This window comes from Gobius niger (genome assembly GCF_951799975.1).
Source record: "Gobius niger genome assembly, chromosome: 16".
Classification (NCBI taxonomy): domain Eukaryota; kingdom Metazoa; phylum Chordata; class Actinopteri; order Gobiiformes; family Gobiidae; genus Gobius; species Gobius niger.
The window spans coordinates 18,788,956-18,803,401 of NC_136867.1; the positions used below are offsets into that span (position 1 = coordinate 18,788,956).

The 14,446-nt window shown below is 40.3% G+C and overlaps 1 protein-coding gene and 1 pseudogene across 2 annotated transcripts; both read right to left on the reverse strand.

Annotated features, from left to right (window-relative positions):
* Positions 1 to 597: 597 nt before the first annotated feature.
* On the reverse strand, positions 598 to 2,660 carry mrps26 (mitochondrial ribosomal protein S26). Its single transcript, XM_079573117.1, has 4 exons — positions 2,315 to 2,660; positions 1,338 to 1,484; positions 1,065 to 1,188; positions 598 to 989 (listed from the first exon to the last, which is right to left on the reverse strand). The coding sequence occupies exons 1-4, from the start codon at positions 2,533 to 2,535 to the stop codon at positions 858 to 860; spliced, it is 624 nt and encodes a 207-aa protein (XP_079429243.1). The 5' UTR covers positions 2,536 to 2,660; the 3' UTR covers positions 598 to 857.
* A 6,819-nt stretch (positions 2,661 to 9,479) lies between these two features.
* Positions 9,480 to 14,260, reverse strand: LOC306975533 (phosphatidylserine decarboxylase proenzyme, mitochondrial-like; annotated as a pseudogene). Its single transcript, XR_013794304.1, has 8 exons — positions 13,786 to 14,260; positions 13,334 to 13,466; positions 12,828 to 12,962; positions 12,656 to 12,757; positions 11,568 to 11,691; positions 11,201 to 11,338; positions 9,810 to 9,969; positions 9,480 to 9,707 (listed from the first exon to the last, which is right to left on the reverse strand). The product of XR_013794304.1 is annotated as a phosphatidylserine decarboxylase proenzyme, mitochondrial-like (transcript).
* Positions 14,261 to 14,446: the final 186 nt, after the last annotated feature.

Sequence of the window (14,446 nt, forward strand, 5' to 3'; positions counted from 1 at the left end):
CGACACGCAATGGTAAATGGTAGAGATATAATCTTGACCTTTGACCTGAACTGAGCAGATTTTGTCCAGTTAGGCTTTACCCAAATCTAAAAGCGTCTTTGATAAATGTCAAAATAGTGACAAAAAAACGCAATAAGTAAAACGCAATACAAAAGCATTAAAAAAAAAACACCCACAAAAGAGCAAAGCAAAAATGTGACATTGATATGAAAAAAGTGGCAAAAATGCTTTGAAAATGCAATACAAAAGTCTAACAAAAGCAAGAAAAAGTGACAAAAATTAGATGAAAAAGATTGTAAAAACACAGGGACATTACAAGGGAAAAGATCCGTTTAAATCAGTTTTGTAGGTCTTTGCTTTCAAATGAGGCGTTACTCTGGCCTGTAAGCTCACCGAGAAGCTTTTAGATTTGGGTAATGCTGAACTGGAGAAAAATGTGCTCGATTCAGGCGGGGAATAATATATATATATTGATATTTTGGAAAACGTAACAAAATGTTAGCGTAGCGTACCTTTATCTTATGAACAAAAAGACACAAACCACTCTGAAAACATGTTGGTTTTTAGTCAAAATTATTAGACACACATATATATATATACAAAACCAACTATAACCACAATGAAAGCAAACAGAAGTCTGACGGATTGAACTGAAAATTCAGAAAAAAAGTACTCGTTTAAGTCGTTTTGAAACCAAAATGTTGATGTTTTAGAGAAAAAAAATGAGGTATGACATGGACATAACTACATTTTGAGCATCTTTCGTTGACTTGAGAGACATGTTTTCCTTTGTTCAGACCAAACAACTGGACTGGACTTATCCAAGGTCATCCATCTTTGACAGAAGTCTCTTTCGTTCACATGAGTACTGTCTGTTTGATAACACGCCCTTCTTTGTCAACAGCAAAGTTGTAATTCTTTGGACTGTCCAGTGCTTCTTCAATTCGCTGGTCCAAGTTCTCCAACGTGATGAAATGCTTTGCCTCTTCCTGCATAGTAAAAAAAGGTTTCTGTTTATTTTATGTTTGATGCATGCCATATAGCACTAAGATGAAATACTATACCTGTAATTGCATGACTTCCTCTTCTTTCATTCGGATAAACTCTTGCTGTTTTTGTTCCAGTTCAAGAATAGCCTCTAACTCTTTTCTCTCAGCTTCCTCCTTCTCCTTTTGAACCCTCTGCAACCTAGAAACAAAATAAATGACATCAGACAAGGAATCTCTTTGAGCAGGATTTCTAGAGGCATGAAAGGTTTGGATTGCTGTATCCTGCAGACAAACATGGTCCTTCAGTCTGACCAACACTGCACACTAAAGAGAGTTTTAACTTTTGACCTGATCTGTAGCATGCGCCGGTTCTCCTCTCTGTTCCAGGCCATCAGGGCCCCGTGCTCTTCTGCCTCTTTCCTCGCACGCTCTTCCGCCATGGATCCCGTCTCGGCTTCGTACTTTTTCCTCAGAACCTCCTCTCTGAAATCCAAGCTAACAAACAAAGACAATACCAGTCAATATAATGCACATGCAAAGTCTGAAACAGCATATTGTGTGTAGGTAATGGAAGAAAAAATGACAAAAAAGCCACAAGAGTAACAGAAAAGTGACAGAAAATGCAACAAAAAAGCCAGAAAAAAGTGACAAACAAGACACAAAGGAGCAACAAAAATTTGATGAAAACCCAGCCAAAAAAAAAAAATCAATGAGGAAAAAACATTTAAAATAAAGTGCAACAGGGAAATACCTCCATTTAGATGAGTTTTGTAGGTCTTAGGCGTTAGACTGGCCTATAGAATTCGGGAATGTGACGTCATATCGCTTGGCATTATGGGATTAGCAGCAATTGTAAACTAATGGAGATTTGAAATGTTAAAATACTGGAGTTACTTTTCACATTAAAACACTTGGACACCACAGCATGTTAGATATATTTACCAGGAGTAACTCAGCAGCTAACGGAGTTGTTCCGCAGCTTTTTTTCCTCCACTTATTCTAAACTAATGTTAGTCTATGGAAACGTATGCTAACAGCTGCAAAGATGGCGGATCTCCATGGTAACAGAGGAATTTCGGTAAAGCTTAACAGGCGAAAATGCACTCGGTTAAGGCGGGGATTAAGAGGTTAACCTCACTCCTTTCAACGTGAAGGACGATCATTTGACTTTTGTGACTCATGTGTGAAGTGGATTTAATAAATTAATAGAACTCTTGGTCAAATAAATGGACAATAGACATAACTCGTGTAATGCTAATGGTAAGAAAGCAAGGGCATGATCCTGAAAACAAAGACAAAGCAGTCCCTATACGGCTATAACCCACCGGAGCGCACTCATCATCAGCTTGTACTCGGTGTATCTCTCCTTCAGGACCACCATCTCCACCGGGTCCACGGGTGGAGGTGTTTTGATGCGCCCCTCTTTGGACTTGGCCACCGGGTCACTGCGGGACTTTCGGCCGCGGATCGACTCCACAACCACGGCTCTCCTCCGCGCACAAAGCCGGGCCGCCTGGATGCTCCTCCCGCCTAATGCCTGAAACATGTTCCCAGCGTTAAATGTCGCAGAATAGCGCAGTGAATGAAGTCAGGATTTTGATCTAAACGTGGGGAAATGACATATGTGTTATGGTCAGTCGGCGGCCATGTTTGTGAACTCTGACCGGAGGAAGAGCACGTGACTGGTAAGTACCGCCCATCTTTTTTTTATTTTTTATTTTTTTAAGCAAATACAAACGAAATGGGTACAGTGTAGAAATCTTACTTAGAAAACATTATTATAAATTGTATAAATGGCATATAATTACTGAAAAGAAAAACAATGTAAAGATTGTCTATAAAAGAAGCCAGTTTTTCTGCATTTTGGGTGTTTATCAATCATAAAGAATTGTAAAATAGTTTCATTCCTCCAAGCCCAAATCGATTTAGTTTTAAGTATTTTCAACAAAGCCAAATGGACTTCATTTCACAAACAAACTTAATCAGCATCTCAGAACAATAAAGATTAAGACTGGCTAATCATAAATCATAAAGCCATCAAAGTCCATTATGCATCCTGCAAATATCATGTGCTACCCATGTGCTAGTTTAATATAATAGATCCATGGTGCTACCACAGTAAATGTTATACCTGAGCTAAGGGGGGAGGGGAATGAGCAAACATTGTTCCCAGTCTAACACATCTTACTAACATTTCACTTTTACCCCATTTACCCCATTCTCAAGAGATACTTAACCGTTTTAACAAAAGAATCTACAATAGAAAAGCCGTGGAGTTTTTCCCCCCCAAAGTGACAGTGTCAGTAAGATCCATAATACTAGTAATATTCTAGTAATACTCTCACCTTCCTCCTGTGTGGGTGCATCTGCGGCACCGTCAGCGTCAAACTCACGGCAATGAGAACAGCCAGGCCAAGAAAATAGAAGCAGAGGCACCCATGGATCTATCATAATAAACGGAGGCACCAGCAAAACAACATTTAGTTGCTTAAAACTACATTTCCCATCAACAGCCGGGGTTAGTTAGGGTTAGGCTAGTTCATGTTTTATTGATTCAGTGATTTTGTTACTATGTTAAAAGAACAAGATATGTACACAGAATCCTAATCCTCTCATCCTAAATGTGTGTGTTTTCACATTTTCTGAAGCTGGAACACACTGTCCTGTGGTATAATATTTGAATGAGGACATGCTAACCACGATGCTAACCGGAAGCTAATGCTTTGGTTCGCTGCATGCTAGCTGCTTGCTAAAACGGCTAGCTCCGTGCATCGTTTTGATTTGAATGTAGGATACGTTCGAATTTGTTAATGATATAATTAACATAGTTATGCCCATATTATTAGGCGGTATTTGGCTCACTGCGTTCCGTTCAGGACTCGTAAACTCCGAACTCGGGTTCGAGTCCTGGGCCGGGGCGTGGTAGTACTGGCCGATGTCAAGGAGCGGAGGTCTCTGTGAGGCGGCTGAAAAGCCCCATGTGCAGTGGTGGCACAATCACAGATCGCACCGTACACCTTGCGCGGCCGGGAAGAGTCAGATCTGCCTTTTCTTACAAAGAAGAAACAGGACTGAAGAATGAGAGAGCGAGGAAACAACAATAAATTATATTCCCTGCGACTGTTAAAATTTGACTACATTTTTGGCTCAAAAGAGTCCTGTGTGTTTAGTTATCATATCATGTGTTTTAGATTATCATATTTCCCCCGAATTCCTCTGATGGATTTTTGCAAATCTAAAGACAAAAAATGTGCACTAATTTACAGGTTATTAAAATATTTATTATTTGGGCATTTACAGGGCATCAAGAAGCTTTAATTTTGACTTGCTACTGCCCATATCAACCCTATTTTAAAATGTAATTTTTCAAGACATAGTTATCTGCCTTTATTGCAGGGGAACATGGACGTGTCTACAGGTCTTTCAGAGGCCAAGTCTAGTCAACAAACTATGTTAAAAGAACAAGATATGTACACAGAATCCTAATCCTCTCATCCTAAATGTGTGTGTTTTCACATTTTCTGAAGCTGGAACACACTGTCCTGTGGTATAATATTTGAATGAGGACATGCTAACCACGATGCTAACCGGAAGCTAATGCTTTGGTTCGCTGCATGCTAGCTGCTTGGTAAAACGGCTAGCTCCGTGCATCGTTTTGATTTGCACCGTCAGCGTCAAACTCACGGCTATGAGAACAACCAGGCCAAGAAAACAGAAGCAGAGGCACCAGCAAAACAACATTTAGTTGCTTAAAACTACATTTCCCATCAACAGCCGTGAAGCCAGAGGCTTTGGGAAGAGATGTAAGCTAGTTTTTAAAATACATGTTCCCAAGCTTTCAAGTTGTTGACTTGATTTAGCTAGTTAGCTTATAGCACACATATAAAAACCGCGAGACGGAGTCAAGAGCAAGGTGATCAAGTAGGCATCCAAGTGCAATATTATTGTATTTGTTCATATTCTGTTGTAAACAGACATAGGTCAGGCGGAACAATTAGGCTATTTTAAAGTGAGTTTTCGCCCGACCCTACTTGATTGAGCACTTAGCCAAACCTTGCAAGTTTGCTGCCAGACTTCAAGCAATCGAGAGGGAAATGTAAGATAATAACCAAGAAACAAGAACGATAAAAGAACAAGGTAGTTTATTTTGCTTCTATTAATTCAGTAGTCGCTACATTCATCTTTAAATACTGCCCCGATGCCTTTAATGATTACGGCGATGCCTTGGTCGAGTGGGTAGGAAGCTGCGCTGGCAATGCGTAGGCTTCCGTATCGCCGGTTCGATTCCCGGTGGACACACTGGGGTCGTGGACGTGCAGAGCGATATAACTTGATGAGTTTCAGAGTTTCACAGTTTCAGAGTTTCAGGGTTCCAGAAGGTGTTAGATAGGATTAGGCTGAATCAATGTATTATTGATTCAGTGATTTTGTTACTATGTTAAAAGAACAAGATATGTATACAGAATCCTAATCCACTCATCCTAAATGTGTGTGTTTTCACATTTTCTGAAGCTGGAACACACTGTCCTGTGGTATAATATTTGAATGAGGACATGCTAACCACGATGCTAACCGGAAGCTAATGCTTTGGTTCGCTGCATGCTAGCTGCTTGCTAAAACGGCTAGCTCCGTGCATCGTTTTGATTTGAATGTAGGATACGTTCGAATTTGTTAATGATATAATTAACATAGTTATGCCTATTTTAATAGGCGGTATTTGGCTCACTGCGTTCCGTTCAGGACTCGTAAACTCCGAACTCGGGTTCGAGTCCTGGGCCGGGGCGTGGTAGTACTGGCCGATGTCAAGGAGCGGAGGTCTCTGTGAGGCGGCTGAAAAGCCCCATGTGCAGTGGTGGCACAATCACAGATCGCACCGTACACCTTGTGCGGCCGGGAAGAGTCAGATCTGCCTTTTCTTACAAAGAAGAAACAGGACTGAAGAATGAGAGAGCGAGGAAACAACGATTTGATGAGACAATAAATTATATTCCCTGCGACTGTTAAAATTTGACTACATTTTTGGCTCAAAAGAGTCCTGTGTGTTTAGTTATCATATCATGTGTTTTAGATTATCATATTTCCCCCGAATTCCTCTGATGGATTTTTGCAAATCTTAAGACAAAAAATGTGCACTAATTTACAGGTTATTGAAATATTTATTTTTTGGGCATTTACAGGGCATCAAGAAGCTTTAATTTTGACTTGCTACAACCCTATTTTAAAATGTAATTTTTCAAGACATAGTTATCTGCCTTTATTGCAGGGGAACATGGACGTGTCTACAGGTCTTTCAGAGGCCAAGTCTAGTCAACAAACTATGTTAAAAGAACAAGATATGTATACAGAATCCTAATCCTCTCATCCTAAATGTGTGTGTTTTCACATTTTCTGAAGCTGGAACACACTGTCCTGTGGTATAATATTTGAATGAGGACATGCTAACCACGATGCTAACCGGAAGCTAATGCTTTGGTTCGCTGCATGCTAGCTGCTTGGTAAAACGGCTAGCTCCGTGCATCGTTTTGATTTGCACCGTCAGCGTCAAACTCACGGCTATGAGAACAACCAGGCCAAGAAAACAGAAGCAGAGGCACCAGCAAAACAACATTTAGTTGCTTAAAACTACATTTCCCATCAACAGCCGTGAAGCCAGAGGCTTTGGGAAGAGATGTAAGCTAGTTTTTAAAATACATGTTCCCAAGCTTTCAAGTTGTTGACTTGATTTAGCTAGTTAGCTTATAGCACATATATAAAAACCGCGAGACGGAGTCAAGAGCAAGGTGATCAAGTAGGCATCCAAGTGCAATATTATTGTATTTGTTCATATTCTGTTGTAAACAGACATAGGTCAGGCGGAACAATTAGGCTATTTTAAAGTGAGTTTTCGCCCGACCCTACTTGATTGAGCACTTAGCCAAACCTTGCAAGTTTGCTGCCAGACTTCAAGCAATCGAGAGGGAAATGTAAGATAATAACCAAGAAACAAGAACGATAAAAGAACAAGGTAGTTTATTTTGCTTCTATTAATTCAGTAGTCGCTACATTCATCTTTAAATACTGCCCCGATGCCTTTAATGATTACGGCGATGCCTTGGTCGAGTGGGTAGGAAGCTGCGCTGGCAATGCGCAGGCCTCCGTATCGCCGGTTCGATTCCCGGTGGACACACTGGGGTCGTGGACGTGCAGAGCGATATAACTTGATGAGTTTCAGAGTTTCACAGTTTCAGGGTTCCAGAAGGGGTTAGATAGGATTAGGCTGAATCAATGTATTATTGATTCAGTGATTTTGTTACTATGTTAAAAGAACAAGATATGTACACAGAATCCTAATCCTCTCATCCTAAATGTGTGTGTTTTCACATTTTCTGAAGCTGGAACACACTGTCCTGTGGTATAATATTTGAATGAGGACATGCTAACCACGATGCTAACCGGAAGCTAATGCTTTGGTTCGCTGCATGCTAGCTGCTTGCTAAAACGGCTAGCTCCGTGCATCGTTTTGATTTGAATGTAGGATACGTTCGAATTTGTTAATGATATAGTTAACATAGCTATGCCCATATTATTAGGCGGTATTTGGCTCACTGCGTTCCGTTCAGGACTCGTAAACTCCGAACTCGGGTTCGAGTCCTGGGCCGGGGCGTGGTAGTACTGGCCGATGTCAAGGAGCGGAGGTCTCTGTGAGGCGGCTGAAAAGCCCCATGTGCAGTGGTGGCACAATCACAGATCGCACCGTACACCTTGCGCGGCCGGGAAGAGTCAGATCTGCCTTTTCTTACAAAGAAGAAACAGGACTGAAGAATGAGAGAGCGAGGAAACAACGATTTGATGAGACAATAAATTATAGGCTATTCCCTGCGACTGTTAAAACTTGACTACATTCTCAAAAGATTCCTGTTGTGTTTAATTATCATATCATGTGTTTAGAATATCACATTGTCCCCCAATTCCTCTGATGGATTTTTTGCAAATCACAATTGCAAATAATGTAAAAAAAAAAAAAAAAAAGGTGGCAATTTCGATAAAAGTTTTAGTATTTGATGCACAGTAGGTCTTTTTCCACTGGTCTAAACATTTGTTCTCAAATTTGTCACACCTAGTATCTTCCAAGTTCAACTTGTAACACTTGTACTTGTAAAATTTGTATTTTTCATGCACGTGATTAAAGGCGGCAACTGGAGATCACCACATTGAAGTAGCGGTAAGAAACAGGATACGACACCTATTCAGTCTGAGACAATCAGCAATTGTGAGATTATGGTTAAACTTTGTGTCAAATTTAATGCTTGTAACCCATTCCTTTAATGTGGTTGTTGATGGTGACAAATCTGGATAGGGATTCTATGATGTCTGCTATTCTAAACAGACACTAGACAAACGTTCAACAAGTAGGAAAAAAAATATTTTTTATTATGATTACAGTTATACAAAATACACAAAATTATCAGAAATAAATGGATGGATTTGCCAAATCTGTAGTATGAATTACACATAGAATCAGGGATGGATTTACTGATAAATTAGAAGTTTTTGTTTTAAATAAACATAACACAAGAAACCAATAACATATAAACATAAGTATAGACAAACATTTACAACTGTTACATTTGACTGTTAATTTACAATCAAGAGATTTAGTAGTACCTTTAAAAACATAATCAACATATATTCACCGGTATATTTTTTGGACCTAGAAACTGCATACAACAAGAATCCAATACAACACAGCTGCATACAAAATTATAAAATGTATGAATTTTGAAACAGGAAAGGCAATAGAGGCTTACTAGCATTAGTAGCACTAACAGAAGTTCATTCATACATTCAATATTATTACAGGCAACTGGAACGTTGCTATTGAGAGCATTGACTGAAATAACATGATAATAGGTTTAGACTTTGATATATTGAGTCAAACTGAATCACAGGCATGCATTTGTGGTTCTCCATTTCTTGACACCAAGCACCACCTCAAATTTTTCAACCAAAGTGCATCTTCATTGAACTAATAAAGCTTGCATACCCCTGGACCACAGAAACATGCACGACTAAACAAAACGGGGACAAAAACAGGACAAATCCAGAGTTAAACCAGGCCTAAACCAAGGAATACACCGGAATCGAACTGCTTATCCTTTTGTCTACAATCATTAGAAACCCACCGATCAGTAATTGTTCCTACACCACAGTTTGAGAACCACAACAAACTGCTGGACAGTACATCCACATCCATTCTGTGTAAAACTGCTTTGTCAGCAGGAGAAGGCCATTATGTCAAACAGTAGCCATTCCTGGTAAACAAATCAAGCTCCCACTAAAAGTCTCAAAAAGTGTGTGACGGACGATTCAAAAAATGTCATTAAATGCCCTCATCTTTTTGTGCCTAATGAGAAAGCAATGTCAAAACAGACGTTAGATTGGACAGTTCATGCTTCTTCTATGCTTTTATGTACATTGTGTGTATCCTTATCTCTGCACCTGAATGCTGCATGTGCATCAGGAAAAGAGACCCAGCCCCTCTCCGACTCTGATCTTCTGTCCCGCTTTCAGATTGAAGCTGAAGTCTTTAGGGGCCTCAAAGACTAAAACAACGGTGGATCCCAGGTTAAACTCCCCCAGAGGCGCTCCTTTCTCTAACGTCACCCCAGACTCATCGCCCTGGTAACAGTGTTCATGACAGGAGCCTTTTCTGTATTTGGGGGTGTTTGTCTGAAGCTCCTACAAGAGGAAAGAGGAAGAAACGTATGGTGTTATTTAAATTTCAGGTCAGCCTTTTCTTACATGGTCGTTCATGTGTTCAGCTGCTGTGGGGTTTTGTACCGGGTCAAAGTAGATGCGTATTGAGCCCACGTTGGTCGCCCCGACAGGGTGAGGGAGAAGAAGCCGTGTTCCCATTGGCCGGTCAGAGCCACGCGTTCGTTTAGACAGAAGAGCTCTTTAACCCGGTGGGCCACTCCAGGACTGACGGACATCAGAGAACCTACAACAGACATTATTTATGGGATCAAATTTGGAAGATCTCAAACAAAAACTGAACTTTCCCATGCGTTTTTGTCTTAGGCCATGTTAGCAAAAATGTGTAAGAGTCAGATGGAAGACGTCAGTAATTTTCTGCTATATTGTGGCTTCTTGGATATGGATAGATGGATCTTACATCACCTATTAACCCCTTAACTCCCACCTGAACCGAGCACATTTTCTCCAGTTTGGCTTTACCCCAGTCCAAAAGCTTCTGGATAAAAGCTGTGAAAATAGCAACAAAACTGAGACGAAAACAATGATGGAAATGGGACAAAGAAGTGAGAAAACATTGACAAAAAAGTGACGAAAAATTGATGAAAAAGTGGCAAAAATGTCACAAGAAATTGACAAAAAATTGACGAAAAATGACACAAATGTGACAAAAAAATGACAAAAATTTGATTAAAAAAATGACGAAAAAATGACAAAAATGTGACAAAAAATGTTACAAAATGTTACAAAAAAAAGACAAAAATGTGATAAAAATTTGACCAAAAAATTGACAAAAAAAGACAAAAATGTGCTAAAAAAAAATGACAAAAATGTAACAAAAAATGACACACAAAAAAATGACAAAAAAGTTACAAAAATGACTTGACTACCCAACAAAAAGATGATGGAAAAAAAATCTGATGACGTGAGGAAAAAGATCCTCTCGGTTCAGGCGGGAGTTAATCTCTTAACCCTCACCTGAACCAAGCACATATTCTCCAGTTTAGCTTCACCCCAATCTAGAAGCTTCTTGAAAAAAGCATCAAAAAGATGAAGAAGAAAACGCAACAAAAGGTGGCAAAAATATGACAAAAATGCAACAAAAAGGCAACAAAGAAAACTGATGGAAAAAGTAAGAAAAGCCACACAAAAAAAGCTGCAAAAGGGTGCCAAAAATTGATAAGAAAGCAACAATGAAGCAACTAAAGAGCGACAAAAAGGTGATAAACATGTGATGAAAACGCAAGAAAAAAAGATGAAAAAGCAACAAAAACAGACAAAAGAACTAAGAAAACACCTCAAAAAGCCACAAAAAAGTGACAAATGCGGCGACTAACAAGTTATGATCAGTTTTGTAGCCTTAGCATTTAAATAAGGCGTTACACTGTCGCTGTCCAGTCGAGAAGCTTTTAGATTTGGGTAAAGCTGAACTGGAGAAGATGTGCTTGGTGTTAATGTGATAGCGGTAATCGGGTTACCTGGGAAGTGTCGCCTCAGCTGTACCGACCAGTCGACTGGAGAGTGGAAACAGTGGTAGTCGCCCGGTGCCAGGTAGATGACCACATGAAACAGGTCGTTATCTGGATGCGAGAGGAGGCGGTCCCTGAGGATGTCACCTGGCCAATCAGAGCACAGACAGGAAATAGAAGTTAATAAAACCCGATGGCCAGGACATTACAATAAAAAGCACAATTTCCAGACTCTTCTTTTCTAACTCCATTATTTAGTGACATTAGATCAGGAATATAATATAATACAAAGCAATTAGGTTTTTGCTATGGTCACAGCTCAACTCTTCCTCACGCCTGGTACTACTGTGTCCCATTAGTGACAAGATGGTCTAACCTTGGCCGTTTCCTTTGTGTGGACCCAAAAACTGCTCCAAACTGTAGGTGACGCCTTTGACCTGCTCCACCTCAGAGTTTTTCACTGAACCGAAGTGGAGCACTTTGCCATCTGCTGGAGAGGTCTGGAATTACATGGGGAAAACATGAATTGAATTACATTTTTCAGAATGCTTTGGCCCACTTTATGAAACTTGTCATTCTTGTCATGGTACAAACGCAACACTCAAGTCACATTACAACCTTTTGAAAAACAATGGCCTAAGGAGGGTGTACAAGCAAAATGTGCTGACATCACGACTTACACTGCCACTGATTGTCGGCATTTGTTATGTTTCTAAAATCTAAGTTTTCCTATCTGTTTTTGCTGTGATGCACTTGACTTTGTGTCTGTGAGAAGCTCTATACAAATAAAGTTTACTTATTTACATGATCTAAATATCAAAAACAATATCAGATTCACTGACAAAAACAACCCACTTTTAGATGACATGGGGAAATAGACTTGAAACACAATTGTAAAAATCTTTCTTTGAGTGCATATAATAATAATTTTGCAAAGAGTGGTTTTGAGTGTTGAATGTTGTTCCATTAATTAGTCATGTATTGGTCATCTTTTGTTGGGATTCATGGTTGTCTTCGGTGCACTAAATATACTAGAGTATATAAGGTAGTTTCACATTTGCAGTCTCTGAGTACCGGTTCTTCCATACAGTATGTCTGGTTTTCTTCTGTTTTGAACTTTAATGTAATTGTGAGGTTTTTATTGTATGCATTTGGTCAGGTGTTTGCTTCATGTGACCACCCGCATTATTAAGACCACCTGCCACCACTTTGCTCTCTGTAAGCCCTGAGGACGACCACGTGGGTTGAAAAGTGTTGGCGATGTCCCATGAATTAACTAATAAAGGCTGTTTATTTACATTCAGAGTGCCTTGGATCCATTTCTATGTTTCTCGTGGATCATCACCGGGTCTTTGGTGGATTGTTGTTACGCAGTTTTGATCAAAGAGATTGTAAATGAGCCGAGATTGGACAGATTGGAGACTTTCAGAAGAGCTAAAAGTGATTTATCAAGCAATGAATTACCAGGCAGGAGGAGGAACAGACAGGTCTCGCAGCCGGTTTAAGTCGCCGTCTGAAAAACTCCCCCAGATTCTTGTAAAAATGTAGGTCCTCTACCGCCGCTTCCTGTTGGACAAAAGACTTCTCAGTACACTGCTTTGACTGAATAAGGCAGTACTTGGTTGCCGTTGGTTACCTGCATGTTGACCCCAAAGGTCCAGATATAGAGCGAATAGAGGGGTTTTCGTAAAAATGTTGGCAAATCCACACCGTTGATTTTACCCCAGACTCGAGAAATCACCCGAGTGGGGAATGACCGGTAGAGCGCCACCTAAAGAACGCAGAAAGAAAAACACAATTGTATTCAAAGTGCAGTTCACTATGAATGGGTTGGGTTCAGATGGAGAGAAAGTGCTTATATTCTGTAACTCTATGAGAGGAGGGGTACGTTTTTCGAAAAGCTTGACCAACTACAGCAACCCCAGACCCAAGTAGCGATTATTTCACTCTAGATCATCCTACAAAAGAAGTCCTTATGCACATTTCTATTTTGTGATGTCACAAGAGGGAAAGTGCAAAGGAAGAAGACCATCTGGTTGTCCCTCTGTTGTTCTACACTGGAGTGAAACTCGATTATGGTCACTAGTGAACAACACAGTCCTCCTCAGACACATGGATGCAAACACGTTTACTAGGTTTTACCCGGTTAGCCAGCGGTCGCAAAGCTCTGGTGGTCAGTGTGCAGTAGAGGAACGCCATTGGTCGACGGCGCCACGTGCCGGAGATTCTGCTGAGCGCGTTCAGGCGGCGCTTCAGAGTCAACTGTGGGACCAGCCTAAAATATAGATCATAAGCTGCTCACTATCAATAAGCTGATTTACTACCACTAACCACTATACTACTACTACTACTACTACTATAGCAATGGATTTATAGTATCTACCAGCAGTGGGTTCAAGTTTTCAGATCTCTTTCAATGGTTTCTATTTTTTTTTGTAGGAGTCTGACATTAAAATTATACACACTTCTTTTCAGTTGTTAAAAATGTTTATCCTTCAATGCCATATATCCTGAACCCACTGCATAGCGACTACAAAAGATGCACCAAAGACATTGCTTGCATATATAATTATTTTGATGTCTGTGGTTGTCACCTGAAGCGCACTCTTTTCCCTTGCGCTGAATTCGTGTCCTGATTTTGCTCTTTTCTTTGCGTCGCTTTCGTGCCATTTTCTTGCTTCGTTGCGTCTGGGCCTTTACCGACTTTCGGAGCGATTTTCCTGTGGTCATGGAGCGTGGTTTTCTGAATGCGTCTCAAAATTCCACGGCTTCTTCGCCCATCACCGCAGTTACTCCAAAACTTCACCATGTCTTTACAATAACATTACTAACTGTGCAACAGGCATTTTTTTTATATTCAGTTCAAACTTCATCAATCACGCTAAAAATGCTTTCAACAATGACCACCTTTTGCAGCTGTGTCCCCGTCTCCAGCCTGGGACGCACCCCGGGCTAATCCTCGTCGGTCAGTACAGTGTTGTTGTATGAACCGGTAGATTGTAATCCCAACGTGAACTAGATACAGGACCTCGATCGAACTGAGTGATATTGGCTCACAATAAATAACAGTTTCCTGAAAATGTGTAGGAATGACCAGGAAATCCCATTCAATGTGGTCTAAAACAGGATCTTGTCAAGTCAGACATAGAATTCACAGTACAGCCGCCCATGAAGTTTACATTTTGGCTCAAAGTGCATCATCCAAGGTAGTCCAAGTGCTGAAGAATTCTCATGAAATACTGAAGAAATTCCAGT

Excerpts from the sequence above, each read along its gene's own strand:
- mrps26 (XM_079573117.1), bottom strand. The coding sequence starts at position 2,535 with ATGTTTCAGGCATTAGGCGGGAGGAGCATCCAGGCGGCCCGGCTTTGT. Across the intron at positions 1,485-2,314 it reads CTGATGATGAGTGCGCTCCG|CTTGGATTTCAGAGAGGAGG; the intron begins GTGGGTTATAGC and ends TTTGTTTGTTAG. Across the intron at positions 990-1,064 it reads AGGAAGTCATGCAATTACAG|GAAGAGGCAAAGCATTTCAT; the intron begins GTATAGTATTTC and ends TTTACTATGCAG.